This window comes from Giraffa tippelskirchi, chromosome 10 (assembly GCF_054371585.1).
Source record: "Giraffa tippelskirchi isolate mGirTip1 chromosome 10, T2T-mGirTip1v1.2.pri, whole genome shotgun sequence".
NCBI classification, from domain to species: Eukaryota; Metazoa; Chordata; class Mammalia; order Artiodactyla; family Giraffidae; genus Giraffa; species Giraffa tippelskirchi.
The window spans coordinates 75,900,812-75,918,915 of record NC_137284.1 but is presented as its reverse complement, the minus strand read 5'-3'; the positions used below and the strand labels follow the sequence as shown (position 1 = coordinate 75,918,915).

General features: G+C 37.2%; 1 protein-coding gene across 11 annotated transcripts in view; it reads right to left on the bottom strand.

Annotated features, from left to right (window-relative positions):
- ITGB8 (integrin subunit beta 8) overlaps nucleotides 1-18,104 on the bottom strand; it is a 92,953-nt gene that overhangs the window by 49,305 nt on the left and 25,544 nt on the right. For 9 of the 11 annotated variants that reach the window (XM_081536771.1, XM_081536773.1, XM_081536782.1 and 6 more), the window contains one exon: nucleotides 8,109-8,194. In XM_081536771.1, coding sequence (XP_081392897.1) covers nucleotides 8,109-8,194 — 86 coding nt within the window. Of the gene's footprint in view, nucleotides 1-8,108; nucleotides 8,195-17,547; nucleotides 17,764-18,104 lie in introns of all 11 variants that reach the window. The other 2 variants (XM_081536777.1, XM_081536776.1) reach the window with 1 other exon arrangement.

Below are 18,104 nucleotides of genomic sequence, written 5' to 3'. Positions count from 1 at the left end.
AGGTAATATCTCATTGTAGTTTGATTTGGATTTCTCTATTAATGAGTGATGTTGAACATTTTTTTATTTGTTTGTTAGTCATCTGTATGTTTTCTTTGGAAAAATGTCTTTTGGGGTCTTTTTCTCACTTTTTGATTGGGTTGTTTGTTTTTCTGGTATTGAGTTATATAAGCTGCTTGTATATTTTGGAAATTAATCCTTTGTCAGTTGTTTCATTGCTATTATATTCTCGCATTCTGAGAGTTGTCTTTTTACCTTGTTTGTAGTTTCCTTTGCTGTGCAAAAGCTTTTAAGTTTAATCAGGTCCCACTTGTTTACTTTGGTTTTTATTTCCATTACTCTAGGAGGTGAGTCATAGAGGATCTTACTTTGATTTGATTCACTTGAGTGTTCTGCCTATGTTTTCCTCTAAGAGTTTTATAGTTTCTGGTCTTACATTTAGGTCTTTAATCCATTTTGAGTTTATCTTTGTGTATGGTGTTAGGAAGTGTTCTAATTTCATTCTTTTACATGTAGCTGTCCAGGATTCCTAGCACCATTTATTGAAGAGGCTGTCTTTGCCTCATTGTATATTGCCTCTTTTGTCAAAAATAAGGTACCCATAAGTGCATGGGTTTATTTTGGGGCATTCTATCTTGTTCCATTGGTGTATATTTCTGTTTTGTGCTGGTACCATACTGTCTTGATGACTAGCTTTGTAGTGTAATCAGAAGTCAGGAAGGTTGATTCCTCCAGCTCCTTTCTTCTTTCTCAAGACTGCTTTGGCTATTCGGGTTCTTTTGTGTTTTCATCTGAATTGTGAAATTTTTTGTTCTAGTTCTGTGAAAAGTGCCATTGGTAATTTGATAGGGATCACAAGAATCTGTAGACTGCATTTGGTAATATAGCCATTTATACAATATTGATTCTTCCTAGCCAGGAACATGGAATATCTCTCCATCTGTTTATGTCATCTTTGATTTCTTTCATTAGTGTCTTATAATTTTCTGTGTACAGTTCTCTTGTCTCCTTAGGTAGGTTTTTTCCTAGATATATAATTCTTTTTGTTGCAATGGTGAATGGGATTGACTCCTGATTTCTCATCCTGATTTTTTGTTGTTAGTATATAGAAATGCAAGTGATTTCTGTGTATTGATTTTGTATCCTACAGCTTTGCTAAATTCACTGATTAGCTCTAGTAATTTTATGATACTATCTTTAGGGTTTTCTATGTACAGTATCGTGTCATCTGCAAACAGTGAGAGCTTTATTTCTTCTTTTCTGATCTGGATTCCTTTTATTTATTTTTCTTCTCTGATTGCTGAAGCTAGGACTTCCAGAACAATGTTGAATAACAGTGGTGAAAGTGGACACTCTTGTCTTGTTCCTGATCTTAGAGAGAATGCTTTCAGTTTTTCACCATTGAGAATAATGTTTGCTGTAGGCTTATCATATATGACCTTTACTATGTTGAGGTATGTTCCTTCTATGCCCATTTCTTGAAGAGTTTTAATCATAAATAGGTGCTGAATTTTGTCAAAGGCTTTTTCTTCATCTATTGAGATGATCATATGGTTTTTATCTTTCAATTTGTTAGTATGGTGTATCACATTGATTGATTTTAATATATTGAAGAACCCTTGCATTCCTGGAATAAACCCAACTTATGGTGTATGAACTTTTTGATGTGTTGCTGAATTCTGTTTGCTAAAATTTTGTTGAGGATTTTGGCATCTATGCTCATCAATGATATTGGCCTGTAGTTTTCTTTTTTTGTGTTGTCTTTTCTAGTTTTAGTATCAGGGTGATGGTGGCATCGTAGAATGAAGTTGGAAGTATTCTTTCCTCTGCAATTTTTTGAAAGAGTTTTAGGATGGGCATTAGCTCTTCTCTAAATGTTTGATGGAATTCTCCTGTGAAGCCATCTGGTCCTGGGCTTTTGTTTTTTGGGAGATTTTTGATCACAGCTTCAATTTCAGTGCTTGTAATTGGTTTGTTCATAATTTCTCTATCCTCCTGGTTTAGTCTTGGAAGATTGAACTTTTCCAAGAATCTGTCCATTTCTTCCAGGTTATCCATTTTATTGCCATATAGTTGTTCGTAATAGCCTCTTATATTCCTTTGTATATCTGCATTGTCTCTTGTAACCTCTCCTTTTTCATTTCTAATTTTGTTGATTTGATTCTCCTCTCTTTTTATCTTGATGAGTCTGGCTCAAGGTTAGTCAATTTTGTTTATCTTCTCAAAGAACCAGCTTTTAGTTTTATTAATCTTCACCATTGTTTCTTTCATTTTGTTTTCATTTATTTCTGCTCAGATCTTTATGATTTCTTCCTTCTCCTAATTTTTGGGGGGTTTTGTTCTTTTTTCAATTGTTTTAGGTGTAAAGTTAGGTTGTCTATTCCATGCTTTTCTTGTTTCTTGAAGTAGGATTGTATTGCTATAAGATTCCCTCTTAGAACTGCTTTTGCTGCCAGCCATAGGTTTTCAGTTGTGTTTTCACTGTCATTTGTTTCTAGAGACTTTTTGATTTCCCTTTTGATTTCTTCAGTAACCTGTTGGTTATTTAGAAATGTGTTGTTTAATCACCGTGTGTTTGTGTTTCTTACAGATTTTTCTTATAATTGATATCTAGTCTCATAGTGTTGTGGTCAGAGAAGATGCTTGATATGATTTCAGTTTTCTTAAATTTACTGAGGTTTGATTTGTGACCCAAGATGTGGTCTATCCTGGAGAATGTTCCATGTGTACTTGAGAAGAAGTGTATTCTTCTGCATTTGGATGGAATGTCCTGAAGATATCAGTAAGATCCATCTCATCTAATGTATCATTTAAGACTTGAGTTCCCTTTTTAGTTTTCTGTTTTGATGATATGTCCATTGGTGTGAGTGAGGTGTTAAAGTCTACTATTATTATTATTATTATGTTACTATCATTTTCTTCTTTTATGTCTGTTAGTGTTTGTCTTATGTATTGAGGTGCTCCTATTTTTGGTGCATGCTGCTGCTGCTGCTAAGTCGCTTCAGTCGTGTCCGACTCTGTGCGACCCCATAGACGGCAGCCCATGAGGAGCCGCCGTCCCTGGGATTCTCCAGGCAAGAATACTGGAGTGGGCTGCCATTTCCTTCTCCAGTGCATGAAAGGGAAAAGTAAAAGTGAAGTTGCTCAGTCGTGTCTGACTCTTAGCGACCCCATGGACTGTAGCCCACCAGGCTCCTCCGTCCATGGGATTTTCCAGGCAAGAGTACTGGAGTGGTGTGCCATTGCCTTCTCCGTTTGGTGCCTAGGTATTTACAATTGTTATGTCTTCCTCTTGGATTGATCCCTTGATCATTATGTGGTGTCTTTCCTTATCTCTTGTAATCTTCTTTATTTTAAGGTCTGTTTTGTCCGATAGGATTGCTACCCCAGATTTCTTTTGCTTCCCATTTGCGTGGAATATATTTTTCCATCCTCTCACTTTCAGTATATATGTGTCTTGAGGTCTGAAGTGGGTTTCTTGTAGATGGCATATATATATGGGTCTTATTTTTATATCCATACAGCCAGTCTGTGTCTTTTGGTTGGAGCATTTAATCCATTTACATTTAAAGTAATTATTGATATATATATGTTCCTATTGCCATTTTTTTAATTCTTTTGGATTGGTTTTGTAGATATTTTTTTCTTCTCTTGTATTTCTTGACTATATAAGTCCCATTAACATTTGTTGTAAAGCTGGTTTGGTGGTACTGAATTCTCTTAACTTTTGCTTGTGTGAAAAGCTTTTTATTTCTCCATCAATTTTGAATGACATCTTTGCCAGGTACAGTAATCTTGGTTGTAGATTTTTCACTTTCAATACTTTAAATATATCATGCCATTCCCTTCTGGCCTGCAGAGTTTCTTCTGAAAGATTAGCTGTTAAGCGTATAGTGTTTTCCTTGTAGTTCTTGTTGCTATTCCCTTGCTGTTTTTAATATTCTTTCTTTGTGTTTAGTCTTTGTTAGTTTGATTAGTATGTGTCTTGGCGTGTTTCTCCTTGGGTTTATCCTGTATGGGACTCTTTGTGCCTCTTGGACTTGATTGACTATTTCCTTCTCCATGTTGGGGAAATTTTCAACTATAATCTCTTCAAAACTTTTCTCATGCCCTTTCTTTTTCTCCTCTTCTTCCGGACCCCTATAATTTGAATGTTGGTACATTTGATATTGTCTCAGAGGTCTCTGAGACTGTCCTCAGTTCTTTTCATTCTTTATACTTTATTCTGCTCTTCGGAAGTTATTTCCACCATTTTATCCTCCAGCTCACTAATTCGTTCTTCTGCTTCAGACATTCTGCTATTGATTCCTTCTAGAATATTTTTAATTTCAGTAATTGTGTTGTTTGTCTCTGTGTTTATTCTTTAATTCTTCTAAGTCTTTGTTAATTGAGTCTTGCATTTTCTCCATTTTGTTTTCAAGGTTTTTGATCACCTTTACTCTCATTATTCTGAATTCTTTTTCAGGTAATTTGCCTATTTCCTCTTATTTGGATTTCTCTGTTTCTAGTTTGTTCCTTCATTTGTGTAGTATTTCCCTGCCTTTTCTTTTTTTTTTAACTCATTGTGTTTGAGGTCTCCTTTTCCCAGGCTTCAAGGTTGAATTCTTTCTTCCTTTTGGTTTCTGTCCTCTTAAGGTTGGTCCAGTGGTTTGTGTAAGCTTCATGTATGGTGAGATTTGTGCTGAGTTTTTGTTTGTTTTTCCTCTGATGGGCAAGGCTGAGTGAAGTGGTAATCCTATCTGCTGATGATGGGATTTGTATTTTTGTTTTGTTTGTTGTTTAGATGAGGCATCCTGCACAGGGTGCTACTGGTGGTTGGATGACGCCCAGTCTTATATTTAAGTGGTTTCCTTTGTGTGAGTTCTCACTATTTGATCCTCTCTAGAGTTAGTTCTCTGGTAGTCTAGGGTCTTGGAGTCAGTGCTCCCACTCCAAAGTCTCAGAGCTTGATTTCTGGTCAGGAACTAAGATTCCACAAGTGGTTTGTTATGGCATTAAGTGATATTAAAACAAATACCCAAAACCAAAAAACCAAAGTTGAACCCCAGATAAATTGCAGTTACAAAATCAGGCAAATAAAAATTAAAATAATGGAATATACACATATACATATATACCCATAAGCAAAGTAAAAACAGTTCAATAAAATAAAAACAGTAGGCTGACTCAGTAAACATAGGAAATCAAAAATTATATTTACCAGTTAAGTACAAAACTAACTAAAGCACAAACTGGAAAACAAAATAAAGTGAGGTGCCAAGTGGGAAATAAATCACTGAAAACAAAACTAACAAATACGTTGAGAAGAAGGAAAGAAAGGAAAGAAAGAAAGAATAGATATGCAAAGTTAAATAGAGTTAGATGAACATTTATATATATCAAAGATTAACTGCAGGGGGAAAAGTACAGTAGGAAAGACAAAGAAAGGAATAAATGTAGAAACAATATAATAGGTTTAAAGAAATTAAGAATTAAAATTATAAAAAAAGAGAAAAGAAAAAAAAACAGGAAGAAGAAAAAAAAAAGGAAAACTGCACAGAACTGCAAAAGCCCAATGTAGAGGCTGAGGTTTATGACAACAATAAAAGCTATGACTGAATATACACACTTGTGACTGAATATAAACACATAAGCAAAATAAAAACAGTCCAACAAAAATAAAGTACAATAGATTGACCCAGCAAACAAAGGAAACCAAATATTTTATCTTCCAGTGTGACTGAATCTTAACACAGGTTGCTTTCTCTAACGTGTTCTTAATTCAGGCAGTTTTCTTAAGTCTGAATGAATTGCTTGAGTCTTATTGTAGCTCTTACAGTAACTTAAGCAATGCCTGTTTGCCAAGTGCTTCCCACATACAGTTTCATTTAAACTCTACCACTTGTCATAGTTTCAGTTATTATTTCTATTTTAGAATTAGGGAAAACTGAGGTTCACAGTGAGTAGGTTAACATGGCCAAGTATACATAGTTGGAAACTGATGGAACTGGGATTTGAATCCCAGTTGATCTCATCTCAGAGCCTGGTTTTTCAATACAAATATTAGGCTACCCTGTACCACATAGAAGAATATTTTGGGACATGAACAGCCAAGTCATTTCTGGGTGTTTTCTGAGATCCCCTTCTGAGGATTGGACCAACAGCAAACAACTTTGGACCTCTGGAAGCCACTCCACTTTCCTTCTTGGCTTACCTCCTTCCATTTGACCACCTGTTCCTCCTCTGAATATACAAAATCCCTCCCTTGTGGCAGGACTGACAGTGCTGCTCCCATAATTGTGACTCTTCCAATTTTTCGTGCCAGAGAGGTGTGAAATGGAGAAGGGTGCTCTCTGGAAGCTGACTGATTCTATATGGCTGGCATGTTGCACTTAGCTGACAACTGAGTTTCTGAATCATGTTTTGAAAATTCCTCTAAACTATGATCATTAAAGTTCTAAGGAACTGAAGTTAAGTTGGCACAGTCTTCACAACTGTAATAATCTTTCTTTGTGTATCCTCAGCATGTGCCTTGTGTTCAGCTGTGTCAGATTCTTTGTGACCCCATGGATTGTAACGTGCCAAGCTTCTCTGTCCATGGAATTCTCCAGGCAAAAATACTGGAGTGGGTTGCCATTTCCTTCTCCAGGGCAATCATCTTCCTTAGTGCTGCAGTAAAAATCTAAAATGGAATGTTGGGTGAGGGTCAGGAAATATCAACATATCAATGAATATCAAGCACACCTGACAAGGAAAACCTGGAAGTAAACTCCAAACTCTAGGCTATAGAGAGAGGAAAGGGAGGCTCAGAGAAAAGAGTGAATTCTGTCTGGTCATTTGGATCACAGGAGGAATGAAATTGATCCTGGAAACTCTGGAATTGTCCTATTACATTGCTTGCCTCCATGAGTTCTGGCAAAGCTCTGCCTAGTTTTGAGTGGCATCTGTTTTTCTGACTGATAAAGCCCATGGTACATCCAGGAAGCTTTCAGGCTGTTAGTAGGGGGACTGCTTACTTATAGACATGGTTGCTATTCATGAGCCCTTCCCCTACCTTTTTCCTGACTTGCTGCATAGAAGCAAGTATTGACCATCATCCTTTGCTACTTTTCATATTTCTGTTTCCTCCTGGGGGATGCATAATGGCAAGCAGTAACAGGAGAGATTGTAAAGATAATGATAGGTACAGTTTTTTCAACTAAATCAAGAAGTTGCAAAAGCTAGAGATTTCTCTTCACGCCAAGCAAAAGGCCATTAAAAGTCTATTAGTTTCAATTTCCAGGAACTACGTAAATAATTGTAAGTTACCTAGGAAATCTCATTAAAAACCCCAAATTAGCAGATGGCTTCTTCATTGAAACTTAATATATAAGGTAGTTTTGATTGAAAATTACCAACAAAAGAAATAACTGAAAACAACTTTAGAGCCCAACAAGGAAGGAAAACACTAAAATTGTTTTCCTAAAAAGTTTGTTATTGGGATATGTTTCTCTTTATTTGACTACAAAAATACTAATTTTGAAGAGTAAACATTTTCTGAATATTTTGTATGTCACAGAATTTAAATGTACACAATATTGCATGAATAGGGTCACATGTCAAATAAAAGCATCAAATTTTCCATAAGTAGCCAATGAATTGATGTTCAGTGTTATGAAAGGGAGCAAATCACTTATCTCCAAGTATTTCAAATAAAAACAAATTAGATGGAATAATAAATTAGCTTGCTTTTCTTTAATAAGCAAGCACAAAACAAAGATCCAACTTGGATATATAACATAATGCCCCAAGCTGCAGCAAGAATTTCACACAAAGCCTATGACCCATCAAAAGTTACTATCTGTGTTTGCCAATTTTCTCTATAGAACAGATGGAAAACATAAAATGGTTTGCACTTCATTTTAAAATTACCATAATTTTCCTAATAAAAAGGTTATACTTATAGTCAGCCAAACATGCTGTTTCCAAGCGTAAAACCAAAGAACATTTTTCTGATGCTCAACAATATCTTCCTTTTTTCCTGATGCATCTTCAAGGCACAGAATATTAGGTCAATGAAATCATGCTAGCAAGGTCACTTTCAGGAAAAGACAAAGGATACAAAAGGGAAAGAAAGGAAAAAGGCACACCTCTTGAGCACACCATCCACATTCCGGACCCAGCGCAAGGCACTTGGTGCAGGACACTGCATTCGAAGATGCACATCTATTGTCTTCTGTAATGGAGGATAAAATGAGGCATTATGGTTTACTCTTGCATTGGGAAGTATGTGCAGTTCTAGACCAAAGTGTATTTTGAAAACTGAAATAAGCTTGCCCATAGTTATAAATATGTGACAACAAAAATATATAATTTCTTTGAGAAGAGTTAACTTGATCACTGCAATTAATATGTGCCATATTTTCTGGATAGTTAATTATCTAGCTTTATAAGATTAGAGAGAAGGAGGTGATAAAAATATGACTTTAGTCAGTCTTGGGGGTTTGGTCTGAAATTCTGTTACAATGGTAGAGGATCCTCCAAATTTTTTAGTGTGCTAAAGTTTCACCATAGTTCATATTATCTGAACCAATAAGGTGGTTTTGGATTTAGAATTCTTCCTATAAAAATAATCATGTACAGACCTCAATCTCAACATGTAAATATGTGTTGAGTCATAGTGAATGAAGTTTCTGTGAAACAATCTTAATGGACATACAGAGTAGTTCACTTGGTAATTCTGACTGCATTAATATTGATTATTTTGACTTGAAGGATATCAGAACCAGATAAAATGGCATGATTCATCATTTTAGAAGTAAAATGGCTAAAATGAATGAGTTGTTTTAGTTAACCTAATTTAATTTCTGTGACTGAATCACTTTAATATCATGACCAATTCACTTTTGCATAGATACCCACACTTTTCTATTATGTGTTAATAACATAGTTGTGCTGAAATACTGTTTACCTTTATCCTTCTAGCCACTAAATACTTAGATTATTAAAAAGAGGCACATCACTATAAACTTAAATACCGAAAATATAATAGTGAGTCATAAATTATTTTATCATAAGGTTTTATTGGAATAATTACATGCTTCCTATATTTCATCCTTTACTATGAAATGTGGGAAATCACAGCATTCTACCCATTACTTCAGACACACAGTACATATCATAGATATCTTGGTTCTAAGTAGTTTGTAATCTAGGTGGGGTAAAAAACCATATAAGCAAACAATAAAATATAGAGTGATAGGTGTAACAAAATATCACCAATGTACTATGGGAATATAGTGAGGAACTTCTCACTCTGCTTAGAGGGGAGGGCAGGGGTCGGAGAAGAGGGCAAGGTTGGCTCCCCAGAGGCAGTGATACATAGCATGTCTCTTTGCCATCTCATTTTATTTCTTCTCATTTGTGTTTATCTCTCTTTTAAACATGTAACAGGCGTGAAAAAAGACTGTGTGTGCCCAATCACACATGGAAGTGGATAGAACCTACAAAATCTCTAGCTGTCCCCATCTAATTGGTTTCTTCTTTTCTTCTCTCTCAATTCACCCTAACATTCTAAATCTTCTGACTTGGAGGTGGCATGGGATGGGCATTGGCAGTGAAGAGAGAGAGGAATACGGGAGAGTAAACACAGCAGAGAGGTGCTAACCTGGGGTGGTAGTGAGCATTCTTCCCTGTGTTTTCCCAGACATCCATGAGTTAAGCTAAAAACATTTTACCCTAACATCTCATTGTTCTGTTATCCCTCTCTATGTCCCCTTCATCCTTTGTCCTTGACTTCACATCAGCTTTTAAAATACACTATCTATAACATCTTCCCTGATGCACTGGCCTAGAATTTTCTTTGCTAGTCTAGAATTCCAGAGACTAAAAAATAACTAATATTTGGGCTCTCTTTACTATGAGTGTGGTTTCCAACTATGAAGACTCCATAACCTAAAAACTTTCCATTTGGCTTATCCTCCAAAACTGTAAAGCCTGCTTATTTTCAAAGTATTTAGGAGAGGAGTGACCTTTTTAGTTTTGTCCCCAGAATGGAAGTCAGTTTAGGTTTATAAATCAAGCACATTTGCAGACCTAACTTGACCTTTACCAACTCTTAAGCTTGACCCTTGGAAGAAAAGCTATGACCAACCTAGACAGCATATTAAGAAGCAGAGACATTCCTTTACCAACAAAGGTCTGTCTAGTCAAAGCTATGTTTTTTCCAGTAGTCACGTATGGATGAGAGAGTTAGACGATAAAGAAAGCTGAGCACTGACGAATTGATGCTTTTGAACTGTGGTGTTGGAGAAGACTCTTGAGAGTCCCTTGGACAGCAAGGAGATCCAACCTGTCAATCCTAAAGCAAATCAGTCCTGAATATTCACTGGAAGGACTGATGCTAAAAGCTGAAACTCTAATACTTTGGCCACCTGATGTGAAGAACTGACTCATTGGAAAAGACCCTGATGGTGGAAAAGATTGAAGGAGAGAGGAGAAGGGGACGACAGAGGATGAGATGGTTGGACAGCATCACTGACGCAATGGACATGAGTTTGAGTAAGGCTTGGGTGTTGGTGATGGACAGGGAAGCCTGGCGTGCTGCAGTCCATGGGGTCTCAAAGAGTAGGACATGACTGAGCGACTGAACTGAACTGAAGCTTGGCCCAACTAGAAGAGGGAATTAAGCCTATTTCAGATCAGATTTGACCATGCCTTTCATTGAATAGGTGAGACTTTTGCTCTGGCAGTGAAGACTGCAGTCTCCTAGAAAGGAAACTGCAGATTCTTTGATTCTGGTCTTTGTTTCTAATAGTTGTCTGACTCTGTCTTAAGTTAACCCAGTTCAAGTCAGGCTCCTACTTCTATAGCAGATGTAGTAAATAATGAATTTATAAGCAACCATCTGTTGTCTCTGAATTTTGCTTTCTGACTGTTTTGTTTCAAAAGTTCTAATGCCAACTTCTGTTTTCAAACTTCGTCACCTAAGGATAATGACCAAGAGAGATAGAGACTTTGGTTCTGTTAATATTTCCTAGGTTCCAAGGCTAACATTTCTCAGAGTCTACTTAACTACAGGAAAAATGATCCCATATATGGATATAAAGGAGGTGGACCTTATGGTTCTGCAGAACTGGAGTAAGGCCATAAATTGAACTCCACGGCAATAGTGTCAAATATTACTGCTAGAGAGTGTCATGGTTAGACTTTAGAGAAGACGAGTCAGATACACTTTGGTAAGCATAATTTTAAGGATTTCCTTTTCAATTTTAAAGTATGCAAGTAAGTTAACACCTAACATAAAAATATCACACTAATCAGCAGTTGTTTATACTGAATGGTCATGCTACTGTGTGGGCTATTAGACACCAAGTGTTAGGAGTGTGTGTGTGTATGTGTGATCAGTCTCCAGATCTTCTCAGTTTATTCCCATCCCTGATTCAGCATCAAGGGAAGGCTGCTTTACAGCAAAAGTCTCCTAGCAGCCTTCAGCGCTGACACCTCATTAGAGGGTGTGCTTGAGTGGTTCTTCTCCTTCTATGGCAGTAGTAGCTACTTGTCCAGGTATTTGTCCAGTTATGTGGCTTTAATCACCTTGTTCTTTATGTTCCAACACTGTGTTTCAATTAAGGATTTTTAATGGATTCCGATTAAATTCTTAAGCCAGTGGAAACAGAATAATAATATTATAAACCACATATCCTCAGAACTCTCTTTTGTGTCCATTTTAGTCCTAAGTGCCTCACAAACCCTATTTTATTAGAAAGTGTGCTGCCATGACAGAAATCAATAAAGGATTTAACATCATACTGTCAGTAACTGCTGGAGAAGGTAATGGCACCCCACTCCAGTACTCTTGCCTGGAAAATCCCATGGACGGAGGAGCCTGGTAGCCTGCAGTCCATGGGGTCGCGAAGAGTCGGACACGACTGAGCGACTTCACTTTCACTTTTCCCTTTCATGCATTGGAGAAGGAAATGGCAACCCACTCCAGTGTTCTTGCCTGGAGAATCCCAGGGACGGGGAAGCCTGGTGGGCGGCCGTCTATGGGGTCGCACAGAGTCGGACACGACTGAAGCGACTTAGCAGCAGCAGCAGCAGTCAGTAACTGCATACATTCTGAATAAGTCAAATTCCTTGATCTATGAGCATGGGTGGATAGTCTTACTTTTTCTCATCATGTTACACCTGGAGGTAACAGATGTGATGAGGTAGCATTGCTAATTGGTTACTGGGAACAAAGTACCAAATTTCCATAGCACTGCCATTTAGCAGCTATGTGCCCTTAAGCTAGTTACCTAAATTCTCTGAGGTTCCATTTCTTCCACTGTAACATGGGCTAACTTTACCTGTATCAAAATACTTATATGAGATGTATCATAAATACAAGCATGCCAGGAATAGTGCTTGGGGTATATTAGGCACTCAATAAAGGGATTATTGTAATGTTATTATAATAAGATATATGTGTGTGTGTGTGTATATATATACACACATATATATATGCACATGTATATATTTATACATATATATTTATATATGTGCGTACACACATCTGTGTAGGGTTTCCCTGGTAGCTTAGGCAGTAAAGAATCTGCCTGCAACACAGGAGAGGCAGGTTCGATCTCTGGGTCAGGAAGATCCCCAGAGAAGGAAACAGCAATCCACTCCAGTATTCTTGCCTGGGACAGAGGAGCCTGGTGGGCTATAATACATGGGGTCACAAAGAGTCAGACACAACTGAGTGACTAATGGATACACATACATCTGTGTATATATGTTTAGTTCTATTTAAAAAAAAAAAAATGAAGGCATTGTATGTCTTTAAGTTTGTTTAAAATGTAACTGGTTTTCTTTAAAATGAAAGTCCTGGACTTTCCTGGTGGTCCAGTGGTTAAGAATACACTTGCCAGTGCAGAGGATATGGGTTCAATCCCTGGCCCAGGAAGATTCCACATGCCACAGGAAAACTAAATCCATGTGCCTCAACTACTGAAGCCTATGTACTCTGGAGCCCATGCTCCCCAATAAGCCACCTCGGTGAGAAGCCCATGCACTGCAATGAGAGAGTAACCCCTGCTTGCCACAACTAGAGAAAAACCGAACAATTTAGTCAAATATATGCACATCAGTCCAATCTATTACAATACAATTTGGCATGACTCTAAATGGATTTCTGAAAATCTCTTAGAACACTTTCATTTTGTTCAAATTTTGCAAAGTGAACATTGACTTAATTTGAATAATTTTTGAATTATTTTCCAGAATTAAGTGTTTATGATACAAGTGAAGAAAACCTCTATAACTGTCTGTCATGAAGTGTAATAAATAGTAATCATTAATAGGATAGAGTACACAAAAAATCAAGAAATTACATGCTCATGACACTCATTTATGTATTTTGTTTTAAATGATATGTTTATTAATATTATTTTGAGAATGTTTAATTTATAGAAGTAAAAAAGAGGAAGAAATTGATTGGGCCAGGAAAAAATAACCTAAAGACAGTAGAAATTTCAGTGTTTACTTGGGATCTTTCCATAAATCAAATTATCAGATCAAGTGGAAGTTTAGGAAACATTTTTGTGTTCTAAAGTCTAGACCATAGAATTTCAACAAAATTCAAAGGATATCCATAGTTATCTGGAATAATGAACAATGAAAACTAATAAAGATTTTTGTACTTGTTATTTAGAATTAATCATTTTAGATTCTCCTGTTACTTCTAGACAGAATAATTTGTGAAAAATGCAGAAATGCATTTTTTTCCAGACAGTATCCTCTTCTTGATTGCATTTACTGTACAAATTAAATTAAACTTGGGTAATTATATAAAACTGCTTCCTTTAAAAAAAACAAATCATATTATAATGGATATGTATTCTATTTTGATAACAGTCAAAACTAGGCAAACTGAGTACACACAGAATAAAGTTTGGAATATAACCTCAGAGTTTCTTTGTTCTAGATGTATATCATAGTCATGTAAATGTTAGATATTTTTGAAATATATTACCTTTTTACTGAAAGCTCTCACGTACATGAAATTTAATGTACTATCATTTGATATAAAAATGAAAACAAAGAAATAGATTTGTGCTCTAATCACTTGCAATTATCTGGTTATTCCAAGTTTTAATTGAGAACTGTTTACTAAAGGCCCCTCAAAAAATATAGAGAAGGAGGAGGTGATTTATGGCTCTTCCTTAGAAAATCAGGCACAGGAAACAAAACCACCAAAGTCAAAGTTAATTTTTTTTTTCACTGTTAAATTTTAATAAGGATTAAGTGAAGAGGCAACAGAGAAAAGATGGAAATGTGGGAAGCTGTTTGGAAAACATGGATCTGGGTAGGGAAGCTGGGTAAAGCTTAGAAATATATTACAAGGAAGTTAGTGCCTGAGGCAGGATCTCAAAAGAGGGAGAGCAAGGAAGTAATATAGCCATTGGTATTTCTCTTTTTCTTCATTTGTTCCTTGGGAGTTCACACATATAATACAAAATTGAATTGCTCATTTGCTTAGCAAATATGTTGGTGCAAAGTCTGATCTCAGCCTAATCCCACCCAGAAGTCATAGCAAATTGATACCACAGTGCTTTTCCACCTTGAGGCAAAGGTGGTCTGACTTTTATACCTTCATACCAGTCACTCATTGGTTGCAGGCAGCCTGGAGGGCATAGGAAGGGGACAGGGTGGATTAAAGTCCCATTTATCTTTGAGCCATGTGGGTCACTTCGATGGAAGCCAATTCTGAGAAGGTGGCACTTGGAGCCATTAACAGCCAAAATTCAGAGTAGCTGGGGATGGTGTGCTAGCCTATAAAAGGACTCTGGATGGGGTGCCATAAATATCTCCTATAATGAGGTACACTAAATAGCGATAAATAATTAGAGTAGTAGGCAGAGCGGAGAAGGCAATGGCACCCCACTCCAGTGTTCTTGCCTGAAAAATCCCGTGGATGGAGGAGCCTCGTAGGCTGCCATCTGTGGGGTCGCACAGAGTAGGACACGACTGAAGTGACGCAGCAGCAGCAGCGGCAACAGGCAGAGGACAGCTGTTTGCCTGCCTGGTTCTTTACTAACAGTATCCTGCTGCTGCTGCTGCTGCTGCTAAGTTACTTCAGTCGTGTCCGACTCTGTGCGACCCCATAGATGGCAGCCCACCAGACTCTGCCATCCCTGGGATTCTCCAGGCAAGAACACTGGAGTGGATTGCCATTTCCTTCTCCAGTGCATGAAAGGGAAAAGTGAAAGTGAAGTCGCTCAGTCGTGTCCGACTCTTAGCGACCCCATGGACTGTAGCCTACCAGGCTCCTCCGTCCATGGGATTTTCCAGGCAAGAGTACTGGAGTGGGATGCTATTGCCTTCTCCGACTAACAGTATCCTAGTTTTGCTGAATATGACATTGAGAAGATCTGGATCACCACCTTTTCCAGCCTCTCTTATGTGGTCATATGATTAGTTCTGATGACTAGGATGAGGAGGCAGAAGTTGCTGAATGGGGCTTCTGTCAGAGTTCCTCAAAAAAGAGGGCTGATTCAGCTGGAAGGCCCCTTTTGCCTTATGCCTGTCTTCCTTCTTCCTGCCTAGAACATGGATGTGATGTCCCGAGCAGCAGCAGCAATCTTCAGATGTGAGGTAACCTTTCTCATGACAGCCACAGTCTGTTTGTCTCATGACAGACAGACAAATAGTAAAGATTGCAAAAACAAAGTAGCCCAAGCTGCTCATCTCTGTGGAGTTGCTCCCCTCTTTCTGGGTTGTCCCTCAGAACTGTTTCTGACATTAAGAGGAAAATTCACACCAATCTTCCTTAAGCCACTGTTTTTAAAGGCCCTTTTACTAGCAGATGAACACAATGCCTAAGATAATTTTTCATCTGTTTCAAAGGATAAATTAATAAGATATTCATAGCAGCATCATTTACAGTTGCCTAGATATGGAAGCAATGTAAGTGTCCATCAATGGATGAATGGATGTAGCAAATGTGATATATATATATATAGTGGTTTAGTTGCTAAGTCATGTCCAACTTTTGCAGCCCCATGGACTGTATAGCCCGCCAGGCTCTTCTGTCCATGAGATTTTCCAGACAAGAATACTGGAGTGGTTGTCATTTCCTTCTCCATGGGATTTTTCTGACCCCAGGATCGAACCTGAGTCTCCTGCACTGCAGGCAGATTCTTTACCAACTGAGCTACCAGGGAAGCCTATATATATGTATAAATATTCCATTTATATATTTATATATGTTATATATATATTTATATATGTTATATATATGTTATATACATATATGTTTATATATGTAACACATCTTCTGTATCTTCTATTATAGACAATGGAATATTACTCAGCCATAAAGAAGAGTAGATTTTGCTATTTGCAACAACATGGATGAATTGAAGAGTATTATGCTAAGTGAAATAAGTCAGAGAAACATAAATACTGTATGATATGATTTATATGTGGAATATATAAAATAAAACAAACTAGTGAATATAACAAAAAGGAAACAGACTCATAGATTTAGAGAAAAAAACTAGTAGTTACCAGTGAGGAGAAAGAAGGGGGGAAGGAGCAAGATATAGTTAGGGGATTAAGAGGTACAAATTATTATGTTTTAAAAAAAAACTACAAGGATATATTGTATCACATAGGGAATATAGCCAATATTTTACAGTACCTATAAATGGAATATAACATTTAAAAATTGTAAATCACTATGTTGTATATCAGTAAATTACAATATTATATGTCAACTATATATCAATGAAAAAATAAGAGAAAGGTGAGCAGAATTAATGTAAATACTTTTTTAGAAATGTTAAGCATAGCATTAAAAAAACAGATTATCTATCATAAAGAGACTGATTTTTCATGTTTTGATTTACCTTGGAAAAGTAAACCTACTAGCCTGTCAGTTCCTAGAAAACAGGTGATTATATCTGTTTTCTTTCTTTCCTCAGTGTGTGAGCCTAGCACCTGGTACACACTCAATAAATGTGTAATGAGGCATTGCAAGCAGATTCTTTACCAGCTGAGCTACCAGGGAAGCCTGAATAATTGATATTCTAAATTGAGTTTATCTATTTAATTTCTGATGTCTTTCTAGCTCTGATTATTTGCATTTTTAAATAATCTTTCTTTCTCAAACATATTTTTGCAAAAGGCAATATAACTATGTTTATTTAATATTTCACATCTGGATGAACTTATGTTGATGTTTCCAAATGTGAAAAAAACACAAATATACCTATAGTGACAAATTTCTTTTCCTTACATGGGTCTTCCGATAATAGTTCTGCTGATTTTTTTAAAAGCAAGGTTAGTTTCTTTCTAAAGAACATTGAAAATGTGATGGAATGATTTTTGTTGTTGTTATATAGTCACTAAGTCCTGTTTGACTCTTTGTGACCCCATGGACTGCAGCCCACCAGGCTCTTCAGTCCATGATTTCCCAGGCTAGAATACTGGAGTGGATTGCCATTTCCTCCTCAGGGGATCTTCCCAATGGAATGATACTGAATTGAAATAGCACTTTTGAATGCTACCATTATCAGATGCAAAACTACCAAATTCACTTGCCTTCTTTCTCTTTTTTAAAAAATTATTTATTTATTTTTGGCTGTGCTGGTTCTTCATTGCTGTCTGGGCTTTCTCTAGTTGCAGAGAGCAGGGGCTGCTCTCTAGGTGCCGTGAGCAAGCTTCTCATTGTGGCAGCTTCTCTTATTGCAGAGAAGCTCTAGGGTGCATGGGCTTCAGTTTGCAGCACATGGGCTCAGCAGTTGGGGCTCCTGGTCTCTAGAAAGTGAAAGTGAAAGCAAAAGTCACTCAGTCTGCCGCTTTGTGATCCCATGGACTATACAGTCCATGGCATTCTCTAGGCCAGAATACTGGAGTGGGTAACCTTTCCCTTCTCTGGGGATCTTCCCAACCCAGGGATTGAACCCAGGTCTCCTGCATTGCAGGTGGATTCTTTACCTGCTGTGCCACATGGGAAGCCCAAGAATACTGGATTGGGTAGCCTATCCCTTCTCCAGCAGATCTTCCCAACCCAGGAATCAAACTGGGGTCTCCTGCATTGCAGGTGGATTCTTTACCAACTGAGCTATCAGGGTCTCTAGAGCGCAGGCTAAGTAGTT